Raw genomic sequence first — 27,154 nt, forward strand, 5'->3', positions numbered from 1 at the left:
CTAATAAAATCACGAATATAAAACAATTAGAAAGATTTTTAGGATGTTTAGCTTATGCCTTAAATTTTAGAAAAATTTATCCATAAATCCTAGATTATGGAAAGTTGAACCATTTAGTCCTAAGAGTTTTCTTATGCACCATTTAGTCCCTTTTGTTTGGTAATGTTTACAGAGTTGATTTTGAGTATGTTTAAGTTTACATTAATACCCTTTTGTGGGATTTGTTTTTCCTAACTTGGGGATTCGGTGTGTTGGCGGGGGGAATTGCTAATGTTAACGTGTGTAAGGGTTTGGGTTGACTTTGGGAGAGCAGCGGTAGGTTGTTTGTGTTGTGCTCCATTGTTTTACAGTTTTGTTTGATTTTTTTCTTGGCTGTCATTTTGCATCGTTCTCTGGACCCGTCGGGATTGCAACAGGTGAGTCGTGTTATTGGGGGTGTTTTACATTTGTATTATGTTGTTTCACGTGACGTTCGGGGTGTGTTGTGTTGTGGTTTCGGTTGATGTGTATTGGTATGTCATTGTCATTCAGATTGGTGTTTTATATGGGTTGAAGTGGCTGTGGGTTTTTTATTCCCCATTATTTTAACGTTTTCTGTGTGTTCATGTGTGTTTATTAATGGCACTCATAACATTAATATTGCACAGTTGCTGTTAATTGATTGTGAAGTTGTTCGTACTGTGTAACTTAATTTTGTATGTTACTCCTCATCACATAGAAACCCCAAATTTCCTCTCTCTGCAACTTTACCACCGCCCAACCTCAAAATACGCACGCAACACCATAGGAAAATGATGTCCCAATTTGTAATTTCACACACTGTCAATTTACCAACTTTGCCCACTAACGTCCACATTCACGTCGTGATGTATATGCCCTCTATCGTCAATTTTCCTATAATGGGACCTTTCAGTCTACAAGAAAACATTTAGGACCAAATAGTTCACAAGTTCACAAATTAGGATTTATTGGTGCATCACCCTAAATTTTATAAAAGACTTAATTAAAATAACAAAACCATTACAAAAGAAATTAAAAAAGGATAAGAGTTGGATTTGGAACTCAATCGACTCCATATTAGTAAAAATTTTAAAAGAAAAGTGTAAGGATTTGCCTACCTTAACACTTCTAATGAAAATGATGAACTAGTACTAGAAATCGATGCAAGTAACAATCATTGGAGCACAATGCTAAAAATAAAATAAAATATTCAACTATGCAGGTATTGTAATGGAAGTTTTAATCAAGCCAAATGTAATTATCTCACTATACAAAGAGAATTATTAGTCATAATAAAAGGAATAGAAAAGTTTTTAATATTTTTGGCGCCAAAACTATTTTTAATAAGAATTGATGCAAAGGCCGGCTTCGTAAATAAGAATTTATCTAACATACAGGCGCAAGGGAGGTTTTTACGATGGCAACTTTGATTAAAGCAATTTACCTTTGATATAAAGCATATTAATGGTAATAAAAAATAGTTTAGCAGATACTCTAACTCGAGAACTTGTAGATGGCATCCACATCCACAAGACTTACACCGCCAGAGAAGGAAACATTCTTGGCATAGACTCAAGAAGTGCTGGACTTGGTGATACAAGACAGCACTAAAATTATCAAAAAAATGCAGGCAACAAGGAAGGGCCGTTCTGTGAACAAGCTCATTAGGACAACCCGTTTAGTTGCCAAAACCTTTTTACAATTAGAACTATTATATTTGCTCTTTCAACTCCCCTATGACATCCAATATAAAATAAGAAGATGTACTTTCATTAAGTTATTTCTTAAATGGTATGAAGAAAGAGTCACCTATCTGGGAACTCAATGGTGCTACTTCAACAGTCGGATAACTTTGTATAATTATAGAATGTTAAAGGTTTCATTCGATCCAAACAAGGTCATCAGTCCAAAAGATCCTCTTATTCAAATGTGAAAATTAGGAATAGTCAATACATTCGACATTCCACCTCACCCACATAGTACCATGTTCTCTCAGCTCACCAAATTCCAACAATTCATGTTCAAGAGAATTTATGAAGTCTATAATGAATATCCAAGCATGACCCCATCACAATTACAACTGTCCAAACAGAGATAAAGGATAAATGTCTAAATGCAACTCATTATCTAATAAAAATAAAAAACAAAAATGATGTGATCCCCTACAAATGTGATTGGTTCAAAGATTGGGACGAATCCTTTATAATTGATCCAATAGAAGCAAGGCCAAGAGGGTTTTTCATAATATCTCACGAAACAACAGAATTAACAAGGGTTGGGTTTAAATTCATTTATTATGGAAAGACCACCTTTGCAGTAACACCATCCTTGGCAGAAAAAATGATTATTCTAGGATTGCCCTATGAATCAGTATATGATTACTTGAAACAGGTAGATTCTGAAATATATTTATCTGAAAGAGGATGTAAATTTTTTAAAAAAAATATCTAATGGAGCAAGATTTAGAAAGATGGTATGAAATGTTTGAAGAATATGATGAAAATTATGATCTTATTGATGTCATGGGTAATGAGGGGGCATGAAATCTAGAAAATGCAATTGATTGACAAAATCATGGGCAGTTTGGCAAAACCATGGGTTGAAGACTGTAAATTAAAACATAATAAAATATGCAGCGGATAAAATAATCAGATCATACCTTTCAATGATAGAACCTCTTGGATAAATCACGTGCTTCAGAAAACCGAAAACCAACCCAGCAGTGGAGTGATATCACAGATTGAATATCACCCACACAACTCACAGTGCAAAGGACTTGATTGTTGTTTTTGGGAGAGAGACAGTATATGGGTAGAAACAGATCATACGTTGTTTCTGACTTAATCACCCATAACCATATATCAGATATATAATATATTATTATAATCTATCCATATCAGTTAAAACTGATAATATCTATATCCTGAGTGGTTATCCTAAATAGGTTTGAATTCAATTTCAAAACCTATTTGGATAAGGTTCAAATTCAAATGGTCATGCCACATGGGCGACCATTACTAACATCTTCCACTCGCACATGAGTTGGCATGACACTGCCACATCTCTATCTCAATCTCCCCAAAAATGAACAATCTCATACTAGCCAATGCACCGTGCGACCGCTGAGAACACCTGCATGTGGGAGCTCTATACTAGAAACTCAATATGAGTCAGCATAGAGACATCAACCCAAAAAGAACAGAAATAGTGTCTCATGTACCCAGACCCATCTAGCTACATCAGTCCAAAAACATCTCTAATCCCTCAAAGAGCATGTTTGACTCTCCTAGGTCCCGCATTATATTCACACCCAATCAGCATCCTATAAAGAGCGATGTGAGTTGTCGACAGTGAATATAGAGCAGAGATGTAGAACTAGATGATCTTCCCTTCACCCTTATATCATTCAATTTAAAATTGACCGCTTTCCCAGTAATGTCCCTTAAAGCCGAATCATACATGATCGTAGGCAACATACCAAAGTAGCTGAACATCAACTCCTCATCTTATGACATAGTCAAAGGTCACAAAAGGCACAAAGTGAAGTCATTTAGGAAAAAAAAAAAGACTTTTAGGACTCACACGGTGAAGAAGCAGGGATCCATTCTTTCACCTCGCTAACGGGTCGATAAGCACATGCAGTATGAATGCATGTTATAGTGGAGTTACTCTTCCAAAGAGTGATGTTAAACTCACACACCATACAGATCTTAGTCTAGTCGCTCTTAAGCGCACGAGTCACTTCCTAGCGTCTAACTCGAATTCTCTATTTGCTCGCCTCTCAGGCATCAAATGAGATCTCGCATCTGGCTATCCATAATAGACATATCATGGAAAAGTGGGTACTCTCATATCCATGGTCAGTCTCTAACAAGACCTCATCTTGGCTCCAACCAAGGCGACATAGCTAGTGGATAATTTTAGCTTCTAGTCTCATCCTTACTCGCTACCTAGCGCTAAGGGCGATTGCTCGTGTGAGTGAGCCAATCTTGCCTGCTAACATCAATTTAATTATTTTGTGTATGCTAATTCACAGACCATTACTAAAAGTAGTAAACATAAATGTGTAATAGAAACAAGTATGAATACTAATGGCATAAATATCCCCAAAAAAAAAAAAGAGTTCAACTGAATGCACATAAAAAAATATCACCACCTACGTAGTCCTAAAGCCCTAACATGAGTAAGATAAACATCTCTAGCAATGGGCTTAGTCAAAGGGTCCGCAACCATGCGACTCGTAGGGATGTGCTCTAGGATCACTTCTTTCTGCGCCAAAATATCTCTGATAAAATTGAACCTCACATCAATGTGTTTGGTTCTGCCATGGTATTTAGGATCCTTAGCGTAAGCGAGTGCAGCCATGCTGTCACAATGGATAGTCACAGGGTCTGAAGTGTGTGTGACAACATCCAAATGCTGAAGGAATCTCCTCAACCACACGGCTTCCTGAACGGCAGATGAACAAGCCACAAACTCAGCCCCCATAGTCGATAAGGCGATATAGGATTGCTTCTTACTGCTCCAAGAAATAGCACCATCGCTAAGCATGAAAGCATATCCTGAAGTACACTTACGCTCATCTAGGTCTCCTCCCCAGTCAGCATCACAATAGCCAACTAGATGTAGATCTGAACTCTGGTAGCAAAGTGTGTAATCTGCAGTCCCTCTAAGATATCGTAATATCCTCTTAACTGCTTTCCAATGAGCTGGTCCTGGGTTGGATTGGTAACGACTCACCAATCCGACTGCATAACAAATGTCAGGACGTGTACACATCATAGCATACATCAAGCTTCCAACAGCATTTGCATAGGGAACACGGGCCATCTTTTCATTTTCTTCTTGAGTCTTAGGACCCATATCAAGGCTTAGGCTCTCGCCTTTTGCAACAGGAGTGTCAATGGGTTTGCAGCTCTGCATCTGGAACCGCTCTAGAATAGTCTTAATGTAAGTCTCTTGAGACAAACCAAGAAGTCTCCTAGAGCGATCCCTAAGGATCTTAACACCGAGCACATAGCTCGCCTCACCCATGTCCTTCATTTCAAATGTAGAGAACAACCACATTTTAGTGGCGACAATCATCTCCTTGTCATTTCCAGCCAATAATATGTCATCTACATATAATGACAATATCAGAAAAATGTCCTTGGACCGCTTAACGTACACACAGTGATCTTCATCAATCGTCGTAAACCCATTTGAAATAATGGCTTGATGAAATCTCAGATTCCACTGTCTGGATGATTGCTTTAAGCCATAAATAGATCATTGAAGCTTGCAAACTTTGCGCTCCTGACCTACTGCCACAAAGCCTTCTGGTTGATCCATATAGATCTCTTCATCCAGTTCTCCATTGAGAAATGCAGTTTTAACGTCCATCTGATATAGCTCTAAGTCCAACTAAGCTACTATGGCCAGGATTAGGCGAATAGAGGCAAACCTTACAACTGGTGAAAAAGTTTCCTCATAGTCCACACCCTCTCGTTGGGTGTAACCTTTCGCCACTAGGCGAGCCTTATACCTTTCTATGGAACCATCCGCCTTGCGCTTGATTTTGAGAACTCATTTGTTCCCAATAGTCTTGCGCCCTAGCGGCAAATCAACCAAGTCCCCGACATGATTTTTCTTCATAGACTCTATTTCTTCTTCCATTGCAGTACTCCATTCTTTACTAGCTGGGGATGAGAGAGCCTCTTTGAGATTCTTAGGCTCCATCTCACCACTCGGAGCAATCATGAATGCTTCCCCTTCAATCTCAAAACGACGACGGGGTATAGCTCCACGTTTGCTTCTACGTAGTTGAGAATCCTGAGAATCCTCATCCATTGGATCTAATCCATGGGTAGGTAGATCGCTCCCACTGTCCCTAGGAGCTTGAGGAATTATTTCCTCATTCTCTACTAAGCTACTAGGTGCGCCTTCAAGTAGATCCTCCATCTCGTAGAATTCTACTTCTCTAGTTACCTCACCTCTGCTAAGGAAATCCTCCTCTAGGAAATCCACATCTCACGACTCAATTTCAGTCACACTTCCATCCGGATGCTCCCCAACAAACACATAGCCCTTAGAATGCTCACTATAGCGAATGAAGATACACTTCTTTCCTCTAGGGCCCAACTTCCCAAACTTATGAGAAGCGTTGTGTATGTAAGCTGCCGAACCCCAAGGCCGCAAATTGCCCAAATCAGGCTTTTTGCCAGTCCACATCTCATATGGGGTGGAAGGAACTGATTTGGAGGGCACACGGTTAAGGACGTAGGCAGCAGTCAACAAAGCATCTCCCCAATAAGAAATTGGAAGATTAGCTTGCGCCATCATTGATCTAACCATGTCAAGCAATGTGCGATTCCTTCTCTCCGCTACACCATTTTGTTGTGGAGTCCTAGGAATTGTCAATTGCCTGATAACTCCTTTTTCCTCACAGAGCACTTTAAATTGCTCAGATAGATACTCACGTCCTCGGTCAGTCCTTAGAGCTTTAATGCTCTTGTCTAATTGATTCTCAACCTCATTAACATACCGTCTAAAGCAATCCAATGCTTCTGACTTGTGAGAAATCAGATAGACATGACCAAAACGTGTGCAATCATCTATAAATGTGATGAAATAAGGGGCTCCATGCCTTGCCCTCACATTCATTGGTCCACATATATCAGAATGAATAAGTTGCAATGGGATAGATGCCCTTATGGCTTTCCCAAATGGTTTCCTTGTTGCCTTTCCAGCAAGACAGTGCTCACAAGTAGGCAAAGTGACTCTAGCGAGTGGGCCTAAAAGACCTTCTCTAGCCAATCTAGTCATCCTGTCTTGCCCTATGTGGCCTAATCTAGCATGCCATCTCATAGAATCATTATCACAAAAAGATGCAATATTAGAAATAGAGCCATTGGCATTTTTATTAATACTAGAATCATCCACATCCAAAACTAAAAAACCATCTGAAAGATAACCAAAACCATAAAAAATTGTTCCCAAATAAATGCTAACACCATTATTCTCAAAACAAAAACTAAAACCAAGGCTTATCATGCTAATAACTGAAACTAAGTTTCGCCGAATATCCGGAGCATAAAGAACATCATGAAGATACAAGGTGCGCCCTCGTCGCATTTCCAGCTTGAATGTGCCAATGCCAAGCACCTCCACACTGGACTCGTTCCCCATGTAAACTTTTCTGCTCCCAGCAGGTACTCGGCGATACTCAACGAACCCTACTCTGTCCCTCGCGATGTGGTCTGTTGCTCCGGAGTCTACAACCCAAAAATGAGGAGAATGAGCAATTAATGCTTGACTAGACACAAAGCATTGAATGCGAGAAATTAAGTAAGGGAGTACCTTCTTCTGCTCAGGGCAATCCCGAGCGAAGTGTCCTTCTTTGTTACAGTTAAAGCATGTCATCTTAGCCTTTGCCTTCATACCACCTCTCTTGCCCCTACGCTTGAAATTTCTAGCGCTATTGGGCTTAAGCGCAGCCGCTGCTTGCTTCTTAGGGGCATCTTTTGCTTTTCCACGTTTGAACTGAGAAGTCCTACGTGAGCTTGACTCAACCACCATAGCAGAACCATCAAACTTAGCCACCTCAAGGCGCTCAGCCTCTAGCTCCAAATGACGCGATATGTCTTCGAATGTTTTCACACTCTCATTATGCATCATGTTCTGCTTCATCTGCTCCCAAGAATTTGGCAGAGAGCGTATCACAGCCTGTACTTGCTGCTCTTGAGTCAAATTATGCCCAGCAGCCGCAAGCTCACGTATCATGGCTGACATGACTCTCAAATGCTACTTCATCGAGTGATGCGCCCTTTTCTGATATGAGTCGAACTTCATAGTCAGCCCACGTAGCTTTGCCAAAGAGGTAATACCAAACTTTTGCTTGAGAGCTTTCCACATCTCAAATGCAGTCGGGCAATGCTCAAACTCACTAATCAAGTCGTTGTGCATGCTGCTCAACATAGTAAAGCGCGCACACCGATCTTTGTTACGCCAAGTTTGAAAGGCTTCAAGATCACGACGATGTTGAGCTGTATTGCCCTGTTCTGGCTCAACCATCACTTGTTCAAGTGTGGTCAACACTTCTTGCTCATTGAGGAGGTATTGGATCTTACGGCGCCATATATCATAATTGTCGCCATCCAATTTCTCTCCCTTAGTTAAGTCTGCCACCACTGTCTTAGCAGCCATTTCTACATGCAGAGTAAATAAATGCGCAGGGGATATTAATGATAGCAACACAAAACAAAATATTTTGCAGCAAAAAGAATCTAAATTAAATAATGATAATTTTACACATGTCTCAAGATCGAAAATTTGCTATGCTCGTAAATTAGAAAGATCTTTAGGATGTTTAACTTATGCCTGAAATTTTATAAAAGACTTAACTAAAATAAGAAGACCATTATAAAAGAAATTAAAAAAGGATAAGAGTTGGATTTGGAACTCAATCGACTCCATATTAGTAAAAATTTTAAAAGAAAAGTGTAAGGATTTGCCTACCCTAACACTTCTAATGAAAATGATGAACTGGTACTAGAAACCGATGCAAGTAACAATCATTGGAGCACAATGCTAAAAATAAAATAAAATAAAATATTCAACTATGCAGGTATTGTAATGGAAGTTTTAATCAAGCCAAATGCAATTATCTCACTATACAAACAGAATTATTAGCCATAATAAAAGGAATAGAAAAGTTTTTAATATTTTTAGTGCGAAAACTGTTTTTAATAAGAATTGATTGCAAAGGCCTACTAGGCTTCGTAAATAAGAATTTATCTAACATACAAACGCAAGGGAGGTTTTTACAATGACAACTCTGATTAAAACAATTTACCATTGATATAAAACATATTAATGGTAATAAAAAATAGTTTAGCAGATACTCTAACTCGAGAACTTGTAGATGACATCCACATCCACAAGACTTACATCGCCAGAGAAGGAAACATTCTTGGCATAGACTCAAGAAGTGTTGGACTTGGTGATACAAGACAGCGCTGAAATTATCAAAAAAATGCAGGCAGCAAGGAAGGGTCATTCTGTGAACAAGCTCATTAAGACAACCCGTTTAGTTGCCAAAACTTTTTTACAATTAGAACTATTATATTTGCTTCTTCAACTCCCCTATGACATCCAATATAAAATAAGAAGATGTACTTTCATTAAGTTATTTCTTAAATGGTATGAAGAAAGAGTCACCTATCTAGGAACTCAATGGTGCTACTTCAACAGTCGGATAGCTTTGTATAATTATAGAATGTTAAAGGTTTCATTCGATCCAAACATGGTCATCAGCCCAAAAGATCCTCTTGTCCAAATGTGAAAATTAGGAATAGTCAATACATTCGACATTCCACCTCACCCACATAGTACCATGTTCTCTCAGCTAACCAAATTCCAACAATTCATGTTCAAGAGAATTTATGAAGTCTATAATGAATATCCAAGCATGACCCCCATCACATTTACAACTGCCAAAACAAAGATAAAGAATAAACGTCTAAATGCAACTCATTATCTTATAAAAATAAAAAACAAAAATGATGTGATCCCTTACAAATGTGATTGGTTCAAAGATTGGGACGAATCCTTTATAATTGATCCAATAGAAGCAAGGCCAAGAGGGTTTTTCATAATATCTCAAGAAACAACAGAATTAACAAGGGTTAGGTTTAAATTCATTTATTATGGAAAGACCACCTTTGCAGTAACACCATCCTTAGCAGAAAAAATAATTATTCTAGGATTGCCCTATGAATCAGTATATGATTACTTGAAACAGGTAGATTCTGAAATATATTTATTTGAAAGAGGATATAAATTTTTTTAAAAAAATATCTAATGGAGCAAGATTTAGAAAGATGGTATGAAATGCTTAAAGAATATGATGAAAATTATGATCTTAGTGATGTCATGGCTAATGAGGGGTTATGAAATCTAGAAAATGCAATTGATTGACAATCATGGGCAGTTTGGCAAAACCATGGGTTGAAGACTACACTTCCATATGACTATACAACTAGGTGTCTCTTGTTCATAAATAATATGTGATTACTATGTGATCACACCATCTGCCTACTTGTCTTTTGTTTGTCTTTTAGCAACAATAAAATATAATATGTAAAATATTTTATATTTATAGATTAAGTTGAAATTTAGACTTGAAGACCACAAGTGCCTATATAAAGGTCTTAAGGAAGAGCAAAAGGCGGACACAGATTATTTAGAGTATACTTGAAACTAAGAAACTGGTTCTTAGGCTTAGAGCAAATTGAAAAATAAAAAATCCTCGAGATATTGGTTCATGATTATATTTCAATTTAAAATAATAAATAACAATTCTAATCAAACAATCAAGACAAATAGACACAACGATTTAACGTAGAAAAAATCACAATTGGAGCGTCTCCAATTATAACAAAAAATCACAGATTAAAGCTACAAAACAATTCACTAAGAAGACAAAAAGAAATTACAAAAGTGTTCCCTCAATTGACTAGCGAATCCATGCCTGAATTAAACCGACTCTAACGTGCCACTTCCACCATCGTCTTCACCTTAGAATTGTCTTACCCAATGTTGAATTCACAACGCCAATGTCGAATCCACAACGATGAGCCACTTTGAAATCCACCAAAGTTTCAAGCCCAAGTTCCTTGGAATTCACTGAAGAACAACTCTCTCTTTTGTGAATAAAAGAAAACAAACAAACCCCTTGATGATGTTGATATAAGTTCATGGATCTATTGATCACTCTTAAATCATCAAGGAAATACTCATAAAGCACCATTCAATATAAAGCACTTTGTTTTTTTCTTCCTCTCTGAAAATCTGGACCACTCAAACCCTAAAAACAACAAACTCCTCACCTTATAGTAAACTGGATTGCGAAGACCGCTCGAGCGGTGAGAGTGCAAAACATATAGGCTGACCGCTAGACTCTCTACAAAAATACTGAATGATCATTTTCTCTGCTCGAGCGCACAAATGATAGCTCAATCCCCGTACATAATCAACGATGTGGCAAACATGAAAGAATCAAGATCACAAACTCCTTCCTCTACATAAGCACAATTCGAGTTGGATTCACATCTAAACACTCATAGTCTCACTGAAACAAAATAACAAATAAAATTTCAACTGAAAGGAGTTTTGTCAAACAAGATTGCCAATTACAAAACCTAACATAAATAATACTCTAGCAATCCAATAGTCTATAGGCACCCCTTTCCTTGAAAATTTTTGTTCAATAAATAAAAAAGTTTTCCATTTCTAGAAAAGAGCGTTACTACTGTTTGTCGAGTTATTGATCTTAGGCCTCCTACATAATCAAAGGAATAGCTTCTGAAGTTACGGTTTGAAGTACGAAAGGAAACAGATCTGTGTTGAGCTTGATCTAGGAAAAGGAAAGGTTGAGGTTAGCAACCTCTGTAAACTGGAAGCTTGCCCATGCTAGAACCCTACGCCAACTACGTTCAGGTTACGGTCAAAGTCTTTAGATACGGTTCTTATTTTGGAAGTATAGTGAGCCTAAAATAAAATTAAAAAAAAAAATCTTAAAATTATAAGAAGTAAGAAGTTTTTCCTGTTCATGAGTTTTTATCACCACTTTTATGTTCAAGATCTGTTACTAGATCGTAATCAATTATTAATACTAATCGCATACTGTCAACAACATCATAATTTTTTACAAAATCTACTAAATAATGGTGTTACTAAAGGTATAGAATTTACTAGAAAAATAATTGATAAAATATCCCAATAAATCATATATTATCAACAACAACTAGATTTAGTATTTTAAAAATAAAAAACAATATATATATTTAAATAATTTCCACATCACCAATGCCACGTCATTGAAACAGAGTTGAGCCACCTATTTGTCAAGCTACCTAGCTTCACTGCCAATTACATGTAGCGTGGTGTTGTCAATTGTAAACTATTAAATTTTTTATTTGAATGTTGTCTTTTCGGACAATTTGCACGAAAATATTGAAGAAAACGCCTTTGGTTTATTTTAAGAATTGTGATTTTTTTTTTTTTTTTTTTTGTATTATGATTTGAGTATGAAATTATTAGTTGAGTTTTGAAAAAAAAAAATATGTTTGGTTATGAATTTTGAAATGAATTTTTGAATTTTAAATTTTAAAAAGAGTTGATTGGGTCTACCCAGTCATCCACTTGGACATCCTCCCAGACATTCGGCCGGTTGACCAGAACAGTGCAATCTTCTTCTTCTTCTTCTTCTTCTTCTTCTTCTTCTTTTTTTGTTTGCAATCGCAACCTATTATTTGAAATATATATATATATATATATATATTTGTTTTAGATATTTTTAAATGTAGAAATTATTTTTTTTCAAATTTTTTATAAAAATAATCTAACAATCTCATCATTAACCATTTTCAACACTATATCATCAAAAGAGTTTTAAATTGAGTTTTGAATTGTGTGTTTAGTTATGAGTTTTGAAATTAATTTTTAAATTAAGTTTTAAATAATTTTGAGTTATGTATTTAGTTATGAATTTTAAAAAATAATTTAAAAGTTTTACTTTTAAAATCATGATTTCAAAGACAAATCAAACAAAGCCTTTGGTTCTTCGAGTGGAGGGTCGTTGGTGACTCCCATTCCACGTAATGTGGGAAAGTAAAGCTAAGAATAATATATTAATGACAAGATTATAATATAGGGAAATTTTATTATACATATCTTTTAAAGAGTGTATCATATATATTTTTAATTATGTCATTTTTCTTTTTAGTTATAAATATTTTTTTTTATTCAGTTATGATATTATTTTAGTTATGACTCATGAAATCTTTAATTGTGTCTTATGCTGTATTTAGTTAAAATATATTATTTTTAGTTATGACTCAAAAAATATAAAATTATATATAATACACACTTGAGAAGTATACACCATAATATTTCCCCAATATATAATATAGAACCAACAAATTGTTTGGTAGACGCCATTTCGATTGTGAGATGATCATTGCATTACAAGTTACAACTTAACAATTGTAACAAATGTTTTTTAAATATAAGGATCATTTAGCTAATTAAAAACTTGTTTTCTTAAAATGACAAATAAAAAAATATATTAATGTAAGTAATGAAATATAATGGTAGTACTAGGTAGATTACAACTGCATTATGGCTAGAATGATGATATCTCAATTAGCCTACCACATAACAAATCAATCTCCTACGTATTGAGAAGTATGTACCATAATATATAATATAAAACCAAAAAATTGTTTGGTAGACGCCATTTCGATTGTGAGATGATAATTGCATTACAAGTTACAACCTAACAATTGCAACAAATGTTTTTTAAATATACAAGGGTCATTTAGTTAATTAAAAACTTCTTTTCTTAAAATGACAAATAAAAAAATATATTAATGTAATCAGTGAAATATATTGGTAGTAGTAGATAGATTACAACTGCATTAGGGCTAGAATGATGATATCTCAATTAGCCTATCACATAATAAATCGATCTCGTACGTATTTTTAATAAGTGGAACTTAAGTAGGGTTTGAGTAATTTAATTTTTTTATACTATATATATATATATATATTTATCAAGTTGAGTAACAAGTTCAAGTTTAATTTGAAAGCTGAAAGAGCTTTAAAATATATTCAAGTTTAAATGATTTACATGATAAGTCAAAATGAATTTTTAACAAATAGAATTCAAGTTGCTTGGTTGATTTAACAATGCTAAAAATAATAATTCCAATTAGGTTGTTATCATCTCCCCAGCTAATCATGTGTCTAAGACCATGGCAGAAAACAAAATGAAACTCAACAACCCAAAGAAACAGAGGTGGCAAGGTGCCAATCTATGCCCCTGTAGGCTATAATCTTTTTTTTCTATTTCAAAAGGTTAGTATTTGAATAACTATACAATACACACCATAAATTTACTATTTGTAACTTTATCACAAAGTGACAAAATATACCACAAATATTCATTACTTTTTATCACACCAAAAAAATAATTATAATTTTATTACGATATGTTATATATTTCATTACACATTTTACGTGATGTTACGAAGTGCATACATACCATATGCATCTTTTTACTGGCAATCTTGACAAAAATTCAAGTGGTGCTCCAATTTAAATTTTTATTAGTTAAAGTAGAGGGATTCAGTACCTTAGTGTCAGGTATTTTGTAATTAACAATCTCATTTGACAAAACTCCTTTCCTTTCAAATGTAATTGCATTCGCACTGTTTTTTCTATGATTTTGTGAGTGCTTAGATGTGAATCCAACCCAATCTGTGCCTGAAGTAGAGGAGTTTGTGCTAAAGGAAATGCGTGGTTAAGCAAAAGCATTATTGAGCTTGTCAAACTTCTTGGACCACTCAAGTGGTCAAGTGTGCACTTAAGCATTGAATTGGATCTTCCAGTGTCTCAATCTGATTTCAGAGATATTGATAGTTGAGTTTTACCGCTTGAGTGGTAAGTCTTGAACTCGAGCGAAGTGTCAAGTGGAAGCACCGCCTTACTAGTCTCACCGCTTGAGCAGTCATTCCTGCGCTCAAGCAGTCTTCGCATCCCTATTTATTATAAAGTGTCGTGGTTGTGCGTTTTAGGGTTTAATCCATCCAGAATTCTCTTTGAGGAGATAAGCCATAGTATTTGTGGGGATGTATTTTCTGAATACCAACACGTGGCATGGTGACGCCGACGTGTCAGTCGAGGTGCCACGTGTCGTGGTAGTTAGGCCGAGGTGATCTCGGTATTGCCGAGGTTATCTCCGAAGATATCGGAATCCGAGATAAACAGATAAGGGGAAAGAGTCCTAAGACGAAGAGGGGACTTAACCAAGATAAGGATAAGGCTCTTAGGGAGTTTATCTTTATCTCTTAGAGAGTCCGAAGTAAACACTGAATTGGAATTCTTAGAAGTCATACTTCTAATAGGACTTGGATTGAGTATATTATAAAAGAGAGGCACCCCCGTGGGTCTAAGGTATGCAATTTATGTTTTGAGTATTACGTTTAGCACTTGATTATCTTTGAGAGATATACTGACTTGATCATCGGAGTGCCCCCGGGTGGAAGAACCACCGCCGGAGCTTTTTCTTCTGTTACAGGTTACCGAAGCCATCTATTCTGCCTGTGCTCTCCAGTTGATCACTAAACGAGCAATGTGGTCAGATTTTCACTCACACAGTATTCTATATTAGAGGGTGTTTATATATTGTTTCCTTGATGAATTGAGGGTAATTTATGGATCAACAAGTTTTGTATTGATAATCGTCAAGGGGTTTCTTTCATTTAAATTCAAACTCAAATAGAGGTGTTTATCGATGGATTCCGAGAAACTTGAGCTTGAAACTTTGGTAGATTCCGGAATGACTTATCGTTGTTGATTCGATATCAACATTGTGTATTCAACATTGGGCAAAGTAATTATGAGATGAAGACGGTGGTAGAAGAGGCACAACATGTTCAGGTCAATTTGAACATGGATTAGCTAGGTAATTGAGGGTTCTCATGTGTAATTCATTTATCTTCTTAGTGGATTATTTTGTGGCTTTGGCCCGTGATTTTTTATCACAATTAGAAGTGCTCCAATTGTGATTTTTTTCACGTTATATCATTGTGTTGATTTGTCGATATTTGTTTAGTAGATATAGCTCAATTCTCATTTAGTTGAATTAGATCTACTTGTGTTTGATTGGGGATTGTTATTCATTGCTAAAATTAAATCCTAATTAAAAATCACTCTCTCGGGGCTTTTAAAGTTTTTCAATTAGTATCAAAGCGAGTCGGTCAATCTTTGTTTTCAAAGCTATAGAAGTGAGACATTATTTGATTTGTGATAATGGATTCAATTTGTGAGGGTAATTCTACATTTTGACCACCCTTACTTGACAAATACAATTACTCTTTTTGAAAAGCTCGAATGAGAACATTTTTAAAAGAGATTAATGAAAATGTTTGGCAATCTGTCATGTCTAGATGGTTTGAACCTACAATTTTACCATTGATGGAATAATTTTTCCCAAATTGATTGACAAATGGGACACCACCGATTACCAAAATAGTAGTTGGAATAGTAATGCTATCAATTCCTTGTTTTGCACCATTACACCCGAAGAGTTTATTCGTATTTATAATTGTAAAGTCCCAAAAGAGGCTTGGGATATCTTAGAGACTATTCATGAAGGCACTCCTTCAGTTAAACATTCAAATCTTTAAAGGCTCACTTCTAGTTTTGAAAACCTTTCTATGAAAAATAGTGAGACATTTGATGAATTTTATACTAAGTTGAATGACATTGTAAATTTCAGCTTCAATTTAGGTGAAAAAAAACACCAGAATCCAAGATTGTTGAAATTTTTTGAGATCCTTACATGATTGGTTCCAACCAAAAGTTATGGCTATTGAAGAGGCTCAAGATATTGACACCCTCAAGTTGGATCATTTGATTGGAAATCTCCGAACCTATGAGGCTCATTTGATTTTCAAAAAGAAACAAACGGAAGATGTTGCTTTTAGTAGTACTCATAGGATTGAAAAGGATTCTGATGAGGATTGTGAGTTTGGTTTCGAGATGACAAATGCTTTGGATTTTTCTTAATCCGAATAGGTTGCACATGAATAGGCTCTTAGATGTGGCATCATCCCAATTGATGGAAGATATATAAACCATGAAAGGGGGGGAATACTACATAAAAGATATAGTTAATGTATGAGCAGGAGAAAGTCAAAAGGTAGAAGAGGAATTGGACTTGAAGGTATCCAGCTTATTGGCATGAACAAATTAGATCCCTTAAGGCAAGGAAGTTCTCAGTGATAAGACCTAGCTCAGTCATATGAGAAAAGAACTGTATAAAATGTTTTAAAAAATCTTTTCTAAAAATGAAGCCTAATTTTTTGGAATCAACTCATAAATATAAGTTCAAAATTGATTCTACGACCGAGAAGAAGAAAGAAAAAAATCAAAGGAATCCTCAAAGAACCCAATGCTATAAATGCCAAGGTTTTGGTCACTTTGCTCAAGAATACCCAAATCATTTGAGGACGAAGAAAGACTTTTTTGTCACATGGGATGATGAGTCAGATTCTTATCAAGATGCAAGTGACAACGATGCTCAAGGAAAAGGGGGAAATGGACAATTTTTTTCGCCTTCATGGAGGTTTCTATAGCTAAGGGAAAAATGGATTATAGCGAGGGATAAATTGACTATGCTCATGGCCACAATGTGTCTGCTCCTCCTTTCTTTAATCGAAGTGAATACTCACACTGGAGTACATTGTTCTTGTTAGAGCTGAATACAAGCCTTTGGAAGATCATACAGGAAGGATTTGAGATGCCTTATGAACTTGCCTTGGTAACAAACATGAGAAATTTGAAGCCTCAAGAGAAATGGAGTGAGCTTGAGTTGCAACACTTTGAGTACAACTCAAGAGCTTTAGTTAAAATATGAGGTGGTATCTCAGAAGAGGTGAGAAACCATATTTCTCATTGTGAGACAACCAAGGGAGCATGGGATTTGTTAAAGTCTATTTATGAGAATGTGAGTTCTAGTGTTAAGTCTCAAGGTACCTCCATCTCTCATGTATCGAGTGTTGATAAAGAGTGTTATCTACTGCGGAAGAAGAAATAGATGGTTTAACTCTTCAAAAATCATATGCAATGTTATATAAGAGGAGTTACACCTTGACAAAGATAAATGTCGAGTTGTCCATGAAGATCTAGTTGACTAGGGAGGGAAAAGATCAAGTAGAGAAAGAGCTCATGAAAGCTCAAGCGGAAGTTAGTGTTCTCTCCAATAAAATGAATTATGTGATCTCCAAGTTTTCTACATGCGAAATGGAGAGAAACCAATTGCTTCTTCCACATGATGAGCTGAAAGAGTTTAATTGTGCTCTTGAAAGAGAGTTTGGAGACTTGCTCAAAGTCCTAGAAAGTGTTTGAAGTGGAGATTACCTCTTTGGAGTTGGAACTCGAAAGTGTCAAAAATACTTTGAAATCTTTGAATACAAGTTCACAAAGTGTGGATGTGGATCTTGGTGCTCAATAAATGATCAATGCTCAAGGAGGAGTTGGCATCATCAAAGGACTTGTCTCAACTTCCAAAGATGAGAGCACACAATGTTTCATGGCTAGGGGTAATATCATTTCATCTTCCTCTTTGTCTCATAATTATGTAGCCAAGAGTAAATTCATTCTCATTTGTCATCACTATAGGCTTACGGGTCACATTAGACCTCATTGTTTTGAATTGCTTAAGACCAAACATGATGCGAGGATGAGTTTGAATAAACCTTGGAATAGGAGGGTAGTAACCATGTCAAGACCGGTTTACATTGAAGGGGAAGGGAACCACAACGTCAAGACACCACCCAAGAACCGCAATTTGCATAACATTGTTGTAACGCCCCGAAAATTGGACAGGGTATATCTATTTGTGCAATAAAACACACCTGATAGACAAACACATATATATAACTAACTACTCTATACATCCATTTCTTTTAAATCCCAAATGCCAAATTCATGCTATTCACATCTCAATGCCCCAGTTCCAATCCCAAGCATACATTTTACAATAAGTATGAAATGGAAGCCAAACAGATAATAAGTGCCCTACAAGCTTACAAATTTATCTAAGAACATTCTTGGTTACACAAAATGGAGTTTCAACTCAACGCAAATACAGTCCTAGGCTTACATTCAACAAATAACAATAAAACAAAAATGAAGCCTCAGTTCCAAGTCCTCCCAAGTCAATACCTTGGCGGAGGCATAGCACCTGTACCTGAAATGGTTTCCTTTATCGGGTGAGCCACATCCCAGTAGAGATATACTACACAACACATGAACCATGACAAGACTAAAGAGGAGTATGCTCATGCCATGCTCATGATAAAACAATTTATCTCTCTTTTTATAAAGCATACAATGCTGAGATGCAACAACAGATATAAAATCATTTCCATTTTAAACCATATATGTTACATAAATACAAGCTTTGTGAATCTCTAGGTAAGTGTCTGCAAGTAGGTCCTAATGCATTACCACTGTCATTTTTACCAGTAAACTGGAAAGCTTGATACCTAATCGCGCAGTTCCACACCCCCTACCATGATTCACAAAGTATTCATCTTTTCGCAAACAGATACATTTCCAAACATTTTTCAAAAACAGATACATTTCCAATGAAATGAATGTAATGCAATATCCAATGCAACAAATGAGGAATATGGTTCAATTTACCTAAGTCTCATACCTTTCTACAACAATCATGGCTATCCTCCATCGATAATCCAAAACAGATATTTTTAAACAGATATTTAAACAATTAAATTTCAAAAATTTCGATAATACAATATATTCCAAATCTCATCAAATATGAACAACCACACTAGTTTTCATATCACAATCACGTCCGATAACCTCTCAAAGTCCATTTCTAACCGTGTCGGTTTTATTCCAACAGATACATTAAGAAAAATAACACCGTTAATGCCCAAAAAAACATCATTTTCTTTCCAAATTCATTCTACAAACATTATTCAATTATGACATCCTATTTTGATCGAAAGCCCCAAAAGTTAAGTGTAATTCCTTTGTTTTCTTTAAAAATGCTCTTTTGGTCACAAACCGATAAAATTTTCAAAACCAATCGAATCGAAATCCGTTTTTGTTCAAGTTTAAAACATAAGTCTTTCATAACCTTGCAAACATATTCCAAGTTTACACTTTCGCAATTTGGACATCAACTTTTTATTTTTCTCAAAATTTCTCTTTTAAGCAAATAAATCACAAATTTTTCAAAAATTTCTAATTAAATTATATACAACTCTAAGCTTCCTATAATCAAGTAAAAGTGCATAAAGAAGTGTAGGAAAAATCTCTACCTCAAGCTAGAAAAGAAAACAAACAAAAATCTCAATTTTTGACTTTGCCAGATTTTGATCTTCACCAGTCAAAACGTTGCTCTCACCAAGCTCTTCACTTTAATCTTAAAAACTATGGTCTAAAACCTTATTGTAGCTAAATACACAGATTGAAAGAAAGAAAGAAATGTGAACTAGACTATCTGTTCTCTAGCCCTCTCTGCCTGAGCTCCTCTACACTCACAATTGTCGTCCACTCATTTTCCTTTGCCATTTCTTTCCAGCAAACTTCATCATTTTGCACATATACATTGACTTCACTTTCCAGCACATGCAGCCATGAAATTCTATAAGGTACATCAAGGCTTGGTACAATTGGATTGACTTCTTTTCTCCAAAAATCAATCATAACTAAATGCCTCTTTTTTTTCTTTTCTTTTTTTTTTTATCAATAAAAATATCTATCTATACATATATATCTATATATATCAATTAAAAGTATATTTCAACATTGTTAATGATAAAAAATATATATATATATTTTATTACCTCAAAATATATTTCGTTTAATGGTACACACCATAAATATTCACAACTCTTTTATGGTAATCAAATAATAATAATAAAACAACAACAATATTACATAGTTACTAACAGGTCACGATTCAATCAATTGGATCCAAAATTAATGGAGTTTAATAATTTAAAATAAATCCCCAACTGAGATTAAAGTATACATTAACTTTAAAAGACTTAAGGTGATCCCCAACATTCACATAATTAAATATGAACCAAAATGATTACGTATGGGCTAATCAATAAAACCCAAAAATTGAATTTATATCTCATTTATTACTCAAGACCCAAGAATCACTATAACTAAAACTAAAAAAAATAATTTTACCAAGCGGGCCTTACAAAGTCGAAATCAAGAAGTAATTCAATTTATTTTCACCAATTTAAATAGAATAGGTCACGACACCACAACAATAATAATAAGGGAAAAAATTCAATTTGATTCAACTCATTACAATTGTCCATACTAAAGCGGTTTAGATAAGGAAGCTTGATTCGGGTTGACTTTTTGATTATTTGTTTTTATTTTCTTTTTGTTTTGTGTCTTTGTTTTCTTTCTTATTTTTCAATTTTATTTATTTATTTATTTTTGGTGCTTAGTTGCTTTTTATTTTCTTGTCTTCTTTATCAAAAGTCCAAAAAGATTTTTCTAGTATGGTTTTGCAAGCTTGAAAGTTTTGCAAAGTCGTTGGTGCATATTGGAATTAATGAGAAATCCATTACTTGATAATGTGTATGTGTGTGCTATCTATGGTTATTTCTCATTTCGGATTGTGTATACTTTGATTAGTATGTCTTATTTTGTACACTTCTTGTATTAGCAAATACCAGACTCTTTCGCATAAGTGATCACAGTTCTCTATGGATTTCTAGCACTGTTTCTTGTGTTTTTCTCGAGAAATTGACCAATGCTAGCATATCTTGGGTGATGTTAAGTCTTTTAACCCCTTACCATCTTATTACATTGCCACTGCTTACTTCTCTGTACATGTCTCTCAAGGCATGAGGAAAAAGCTACCTTAGAGTCACTAACTAAGTCTTACTTTCTTTTGCATCCTTCGCTGGTTCGGTTTTAATACTCTTGAACGTGAAAGTCATCGGTGAGTGCACAAGAAAATGTGTTGTTTTGTCTGAGGGGGAGCTTTCCCGTTTATTCAACAAATGCCCCTTGATCACTAGAGGTTTGACTTTTCTCAATCATTTGCAAATTCTCTTGCTGGAGGTCCAGCCATCAGATCATTACCAGGATTTGACTCTAGTGTTTTTCGAATTCCAGGAGCCACACACACAGATTTTTCTCATGAGATCTATGCTTTTCACATGTTGCACCACATTTTTTCATGAGGAATCTACTAAAGATTGTGGATATTGTGTTTTCGAATAATTGTGTTTCTTGGATGTTCTTATGTGTATTGAAGTACAAATTTGAAATCCCTTGCTTGCTCCACCATATTGTTTGTGTCTTTTTGTTTTCTAGTGCTTGGTGCTAGTTTGATAAGGTCGATGTTTGTTAAAGGGGAGTTTGTTGAGTATGAACTTACTTTGATAGTTTTTATAAGGTAGATTGGTGCATGTTGTTTAGTGTTACTTATTTCTCACATGCTATTGCTGATTTTTACATCATTTTGTTCCTTGTTTATGCGTCTCAGGCTTTGTTTTTGTGGTTAGTATTTGTTCTTTTGTTAGATGAGCTCCCTTTATCAATTCATGACAAAAAAGGGGAGAGTTTAATAGTTGTTTTACAGATTGTGAGCTTGAGAAGTTTGCTTTTTTGTTGTTGTTTTGGGTTGGGGTGATTAGGACTTTCTTGTTAGGTGTATTTTGTCACAAAATTGCCAAAGAGGGAGATTGTTAGGTATTTTGTGATTGGCAATCTCGTTTGACAAAACTCATTTCCTTTCAAATGTAATTGCATTCACTCTATTTTTTTTTTTTTTTTTTTTTTTTGTAAGTTTGTGAGTGTTTAGATACGAATTAAACCCAATTTGTGCCTAAAGTAGAAGAGATTGTGCTAAAGGAAAGGTGTGCTTGAGCAGAAGTGTTATTAAGCCTATCAAACTTCTTGGACAGCTCGAGCGGTCAAGTGTGCGCTCGAATGCTGAGTTGGATCTTCCAGTATCTCAGTCTGATTTTAGAGATATTGAGAGTTGAGTTTTACCACTCGAACAATACGCCTTGAGCTCAAGCGGTCATTCATGTGCTTGAGCGGTCTTTATGTCTCTGTTTGTTATAAAGTGTCGCGGCTACGCGTTTTACGGTTTAACCCGTCCAGAATTCTCTCTGAGGAGATAAGCCATAGTGTTCTATATTGAAGGGTGTTTATATATTGTTTTCTTGATGAATTGAGGGTGATTGATGGATCAACGAGCTTCATATTAACAATCATCAAAGGGTTTCTTTCGTTTAAATTGAAACTCAAAGAGAGGTGTTCATCGATATATTCCGGGAAACTTGAGTTTGAAATTTTGGTGAATTCCAAAGTGGGTCATTGACGTGGATTGGACATTGGCATTGTAGATTTAACGTTGGGAAAACAATTCTGAAGTGATGACGGTGGTGGAAAAGGCACAATGGGTTCAAGTCAATTTGGACGTAGATTTGTTAGGTAATTGAGGGTTCTCGTGTGTAATTCCTTTGTCTTCTTAGTAGATTGTTTTGGGACTTTGGCCCGTAATTTTTTATCGCAATTGAATATTCTCCAATTGTGGCTTTTTCTACATTATATCATTGTATTGACTTGTCGATATTTGTTTGGTAGATAAAGTTCAATTCTCGTTTAGTTGATTAAATCAACGTGTGTTGGATTGGGGATTGTTATTCATTGCTAAAATTGAATCCTAATTACAAATCACTATATCAGGGTTTTTAAGGTTTTTCACTTAGTGTTAGCGTTAGATGGACAAAATGACACATATTGTGTGATAAGTGATGTGGAGCAATACTTCAATATTACAGATGCATATAGTTACATTTTCCAAACTCAAGAAATGAGTCATTTTCAATACAAGACTATTTTGTGGAACTTAATAATGTCTCGTTTGTTTGGGTGAAAAATATTTTCTATGAAAGAAAAGAAATTAGAAAATGTGTTTTGGAGAAAATATTTTTCAATAATGGTGGTAGTGATAGCAGTGGTGGTAGTAGTAGGAAAAGGATGGAGATGGAGGTGGTAGCATGGTGGTGGGGTGGCAGTGATGGCAACAGTGGTCGTGGTGATGGTAATGGTAATGGAGGTGAGAGTATTGGTGGTAGTGTGGTGACATTGTTAAGATTTTAATCCAAAAAAGTTTTCTAGTGAATAACATTTTTTGCCCATATAGATTTTTTTTTGTTGATTTTCGTTTTTTATTGTACCAAATGTCAAAAAATACAGAAAATATTTTCCAAAAAAAAAAAATTTGCCCCAACAATCGAGACTTATGTAAAAAATTGTTAATCAAAAAGTAAAAACCAAAAGCACCCTCTCCCAATTTTTATATAATCAACTTTTTTAAATTTATTTAAATTATTTCTGTTTATTAAATTGTAAGTAAAAATTGTACCAAACAATATTGCATAAACTCTCAAAATAAAATAAGTGCTGAAGAGTTTATATAAGCTGCATCAATCAGCATCTGTCTTACTCTCTGACCTTAATTAGCTCCACATGACATCCTATAAAGCAGGCACTCTCAACCAGGAAGATACAGCCAGCCAGCCAGCCACAACTCAAACAGACACCATTCCACACCTAAGACCATTTCCAATCAGCTAATCAATCATCTTCCAAATCATCTACATCCATTTCCAGAGCCCTAACTCGATAAGCATGGGGATGATCATCATCATGCTCAGCTAAAACTCAAAGACACCTTTTCACATTTACTTCTCTTCGGCAGGGTCTTGATTCAGAGCACTTGTTTCCAGCCCAGCTTAGAGTAATGACGAATACGAATAATATCATAGAGAGGTTCAACTCTCTTTTTCACGATGTTGCGAAAATTTGGAATGCGTGGAACATCCAGCTCTTTGTTCTGCTGAGTTTGTCTCTGCAGGTGTGTCTAGTCTTGATTGCATCCTACAGAAAACGCGCAGCTAAGAAATGGGTAGTGACATTCATCTCTTTAGCTTATTTTTTGGCAGACTGGGCCACTCCTTATGCTCTTGGACTCATCTCCAACAGACAACGAATCAATATTGGTACTACCCATAATCTTTATGCATTTTGGGCTCCCTTTCTGTTGTTTCACCTCAGTGGCCCTGATAACATCTCATCTATTTCCCTCGACGAGAATGAGGTGTCGCTTAAGCAGTGGGTTCAGGTCGTCGCACAATTTGTGGCAATTCTTTTTATTCTCCAACGAGCTTCTCGGTCCTTCCCCTTCATAATTCAGCCCGCAATCCTGGTGTTTCTTGCAGGATTATTGAAGTATGCAGAGCGTATATGGGCTCGGCATTTGGCAAGCCCTAATAATTGGATAAATTCCATACAACAAATGGAGCGAAACCCCAGGCCTGACTATGAAAAACTCTCAGTGGCTTACATGGAAATGAGAGAGGCACACCTGCCCGTGGAAGTGCAGAGTCTCCAAATACCTCCAAAGAAATTCAAGGCTTCTTTTGAATCTGATCACCTGCCCAACGTAGGTCATGAGGAGGCAGGACATCTGGATGACAAGTCATTGCTGAAATTTGCTCATTTCTTCTATAAAACCTTCAAGGGATTCATGGGAGGCACTAGTTTCAACCTCGAGCAGCGCCAAATCAGTCGCAACTTCTTTCTCAAAATAAGTGAGCGTGATGCTTTTAAAATATTAGAAATGGAGCTTAGCATCGTACATGACGCTCTCCATACTAAGGCTGTTGTAGCTCGAAGAAAGATTGGATCCGTCCTCCGAGTGATCAGTGCTTGTTCAATCGTCGTAGCGTCTTTCTTATTCTTTCTATATGACAAGAGCGGGTTTTTAAAGGTTGATGTCATCTTCACCTACGTCTTAATCCTTGGGACTATAGTCCTCGAAATCTTGTCCTTTTTAATGCTTCTCTTGTCAGACTGGTATCTAATTGCGCATAAGCACTATAATTGGAAAGAACGTATTGCTACTGCTATTGTCAACAGGCACAGGTGGTCAGAATTTGTCTCAAAATTCAATATCGTAAGCTATTGTCTTCATAAACATCCAAGAGTAAATAGAAAAATACCCGGTGCTCAGCTCATTATGAATCTTCTAGCGGCCTCGAGAATCAGACAAACAACGACCACATACGTCGCCCCCAAATCTGTAAGGTATAAGATTTCTGAAGAGATGAAAAAAAAATCAGAAGTCGCAGAAAATGTAGAAACTGCCACAATGATATGTTCACAAAGAGGTGATTGGGCGCTCATGCAAAGCTCTTGCTACAATCAATTCAAATGGAGCCTCGGAGAGATTGAATATGGGAAGAGCCTCGTGCTATGGCACATCGCTACTGATCTCTGCTTTTACGTGTGCAGATCGTCCCATGATAATCCTGACGATGTACATGAACGTGGATTCTGTAAGACTATTTCAGACTACATGTTATATCTTCTTGTGATGAAGCCTACAATGATGGTTCCGGTGGCTGGCCATTGTCCACAAATAACTCAAGACACCACGGCAGAAGCTAAGAGATTACTTAGCACGAGATCAGTAAGGGACCACGGGGAAGCCTGCCTCACGATCTTTTCTGTGGCTACTGAATTTCGACGTGCTGTCCTGAGAACGGATGCAAGCAACTCTGTGTTGTTCGATGCGTGTAGGCTTGCAAGGCAACTAATGGAGAGAGAAGAGCCATGGAAGCTGATGAGCAAAGTGTGGGTTGACCTGTTAGGCTATGCTGCAGTCAATTGTGAAGCACATGTCCATGCGCAACAGCTAAGTCGGGGTGGAGAACTTCTTACTTTTGTTTGTGTCACGTCCCAAGCACCGTGACAACGCCGCACACTCATTTAAGTGAGCATGCAAGGCTAAGAGTCCAACACATAACTAACAATGTAAAATACTCCAATCAAACCCTTAATTATCATAATACTAAAATCCATAAAAAAAAATTGATTATTCTTATCATATGAAATTATCCACCAAGTCCACTAATAAAATCCATTAACAAAACAAATAATCCAAGTACTTAAATCATAGTCCTACTCTCGGCACTCCCATATGTAAAAAAAATCCCGTGCAGCTCTACTCTTCAGAATCTGAAAAAATAAAATAAGGGTAAGCTAGACAGCCTAGTAAATAACCAACCATCACTGCCAGCTGGATCAAGTATAAAAAAATAAATAAATAAATTGATAATCAATAAATATAAATTTTTCTACAGTTCAATAAATGAACAATTATTTTGTAAGATGGTTTCATGGCTAAAAATAAACAATGTACAATACATTTTAAATGAAAAGCCAACAAGATAATTCAAAGTAATTCATTGTTCAAATCGATGGTTCGATATTCAGATGGTTCAATGATTTGATTCACAAAACCCAAGTCTTATTGACTACGGTCACATAGCCCGTGACAAGGCCCAGAACCACACATAGGCCGGTGGTAAAGCCCCAAAAGAAACTAGTTTCTGTGCCAATAAATAACCCCCATTGGCTAGGGTCCAAATCGTAGTCAGACTAGAGTGATGTTCAAAATTCAAACAATACACAAATTTTAAAAAAAGCATTCGATATTTTCAGAATAAACGTTTAG

At 35.9% G+C, this 27,154-nt stretch overlaps 1 protein-coding gene across 1 annotated transcript; it reads left to right on the plus strand.

Moving 5' to 3' along the window:
* The first annotated feature begins 16,410 nt into the window (after positions 1–16,410).
* LOC114295181 (uncharacterized) lies at positions 16,411–26,389 on the plus strand. Its single transcript, XM_082913265.1, has 4 exons — positions 16,411–16,570; positions 21,934–22,015; positions 23,580–23,712; positions 24,335–26,389. Exons 1-4 carry the CDS (start codon positions 16,411–16,413, stop codon positions 26,387–26,389), a joined length of 2,430 nt encoding a protein of 809 aa, XP_082769391.1.
* Positions 26,390–27,154: the final 765 nt, after the last annotated feature.

Source organism: Camellia sinensis, chromosome 2 (assembly GCF_055761805.1).
Source record: "Camellia sinensis isolate YWXY chromosome 2, ASM5576180v1, whole genome shotgun sequence".
In the NCBI taxonomy this organism is placed as follows: domain Eukaryota; kingdom Viridiplantae; phylum Streptophyta; class Magnoliopsida; order Ericales; family Theaceae; genus Camellia; species Camellia sinensis.

Coding starts and splice junctions, on each gene's coding strand:
- LOC114295181 (XM_082913265.1), top strand. CDS start 16,411: ATGGCTATTGAAGAGGCTCAAGATATTGACACCCTCAAGTTGGATCAT. Junction 22,016..23,579: donor ACTTTGATAGTTTTTATAAG/GTAGATTGGTGC, acceptor TAATGGTGGTAG/TGATAGCAGTGGTGGTAGTA. Junction 23,713..24,334: donor AGAGTATTGGTGGTAGTGTG/GTGACATTGTTA, acceptor TCTCTTCGGCAG/GGTCTTGATTCAGAGCACTT.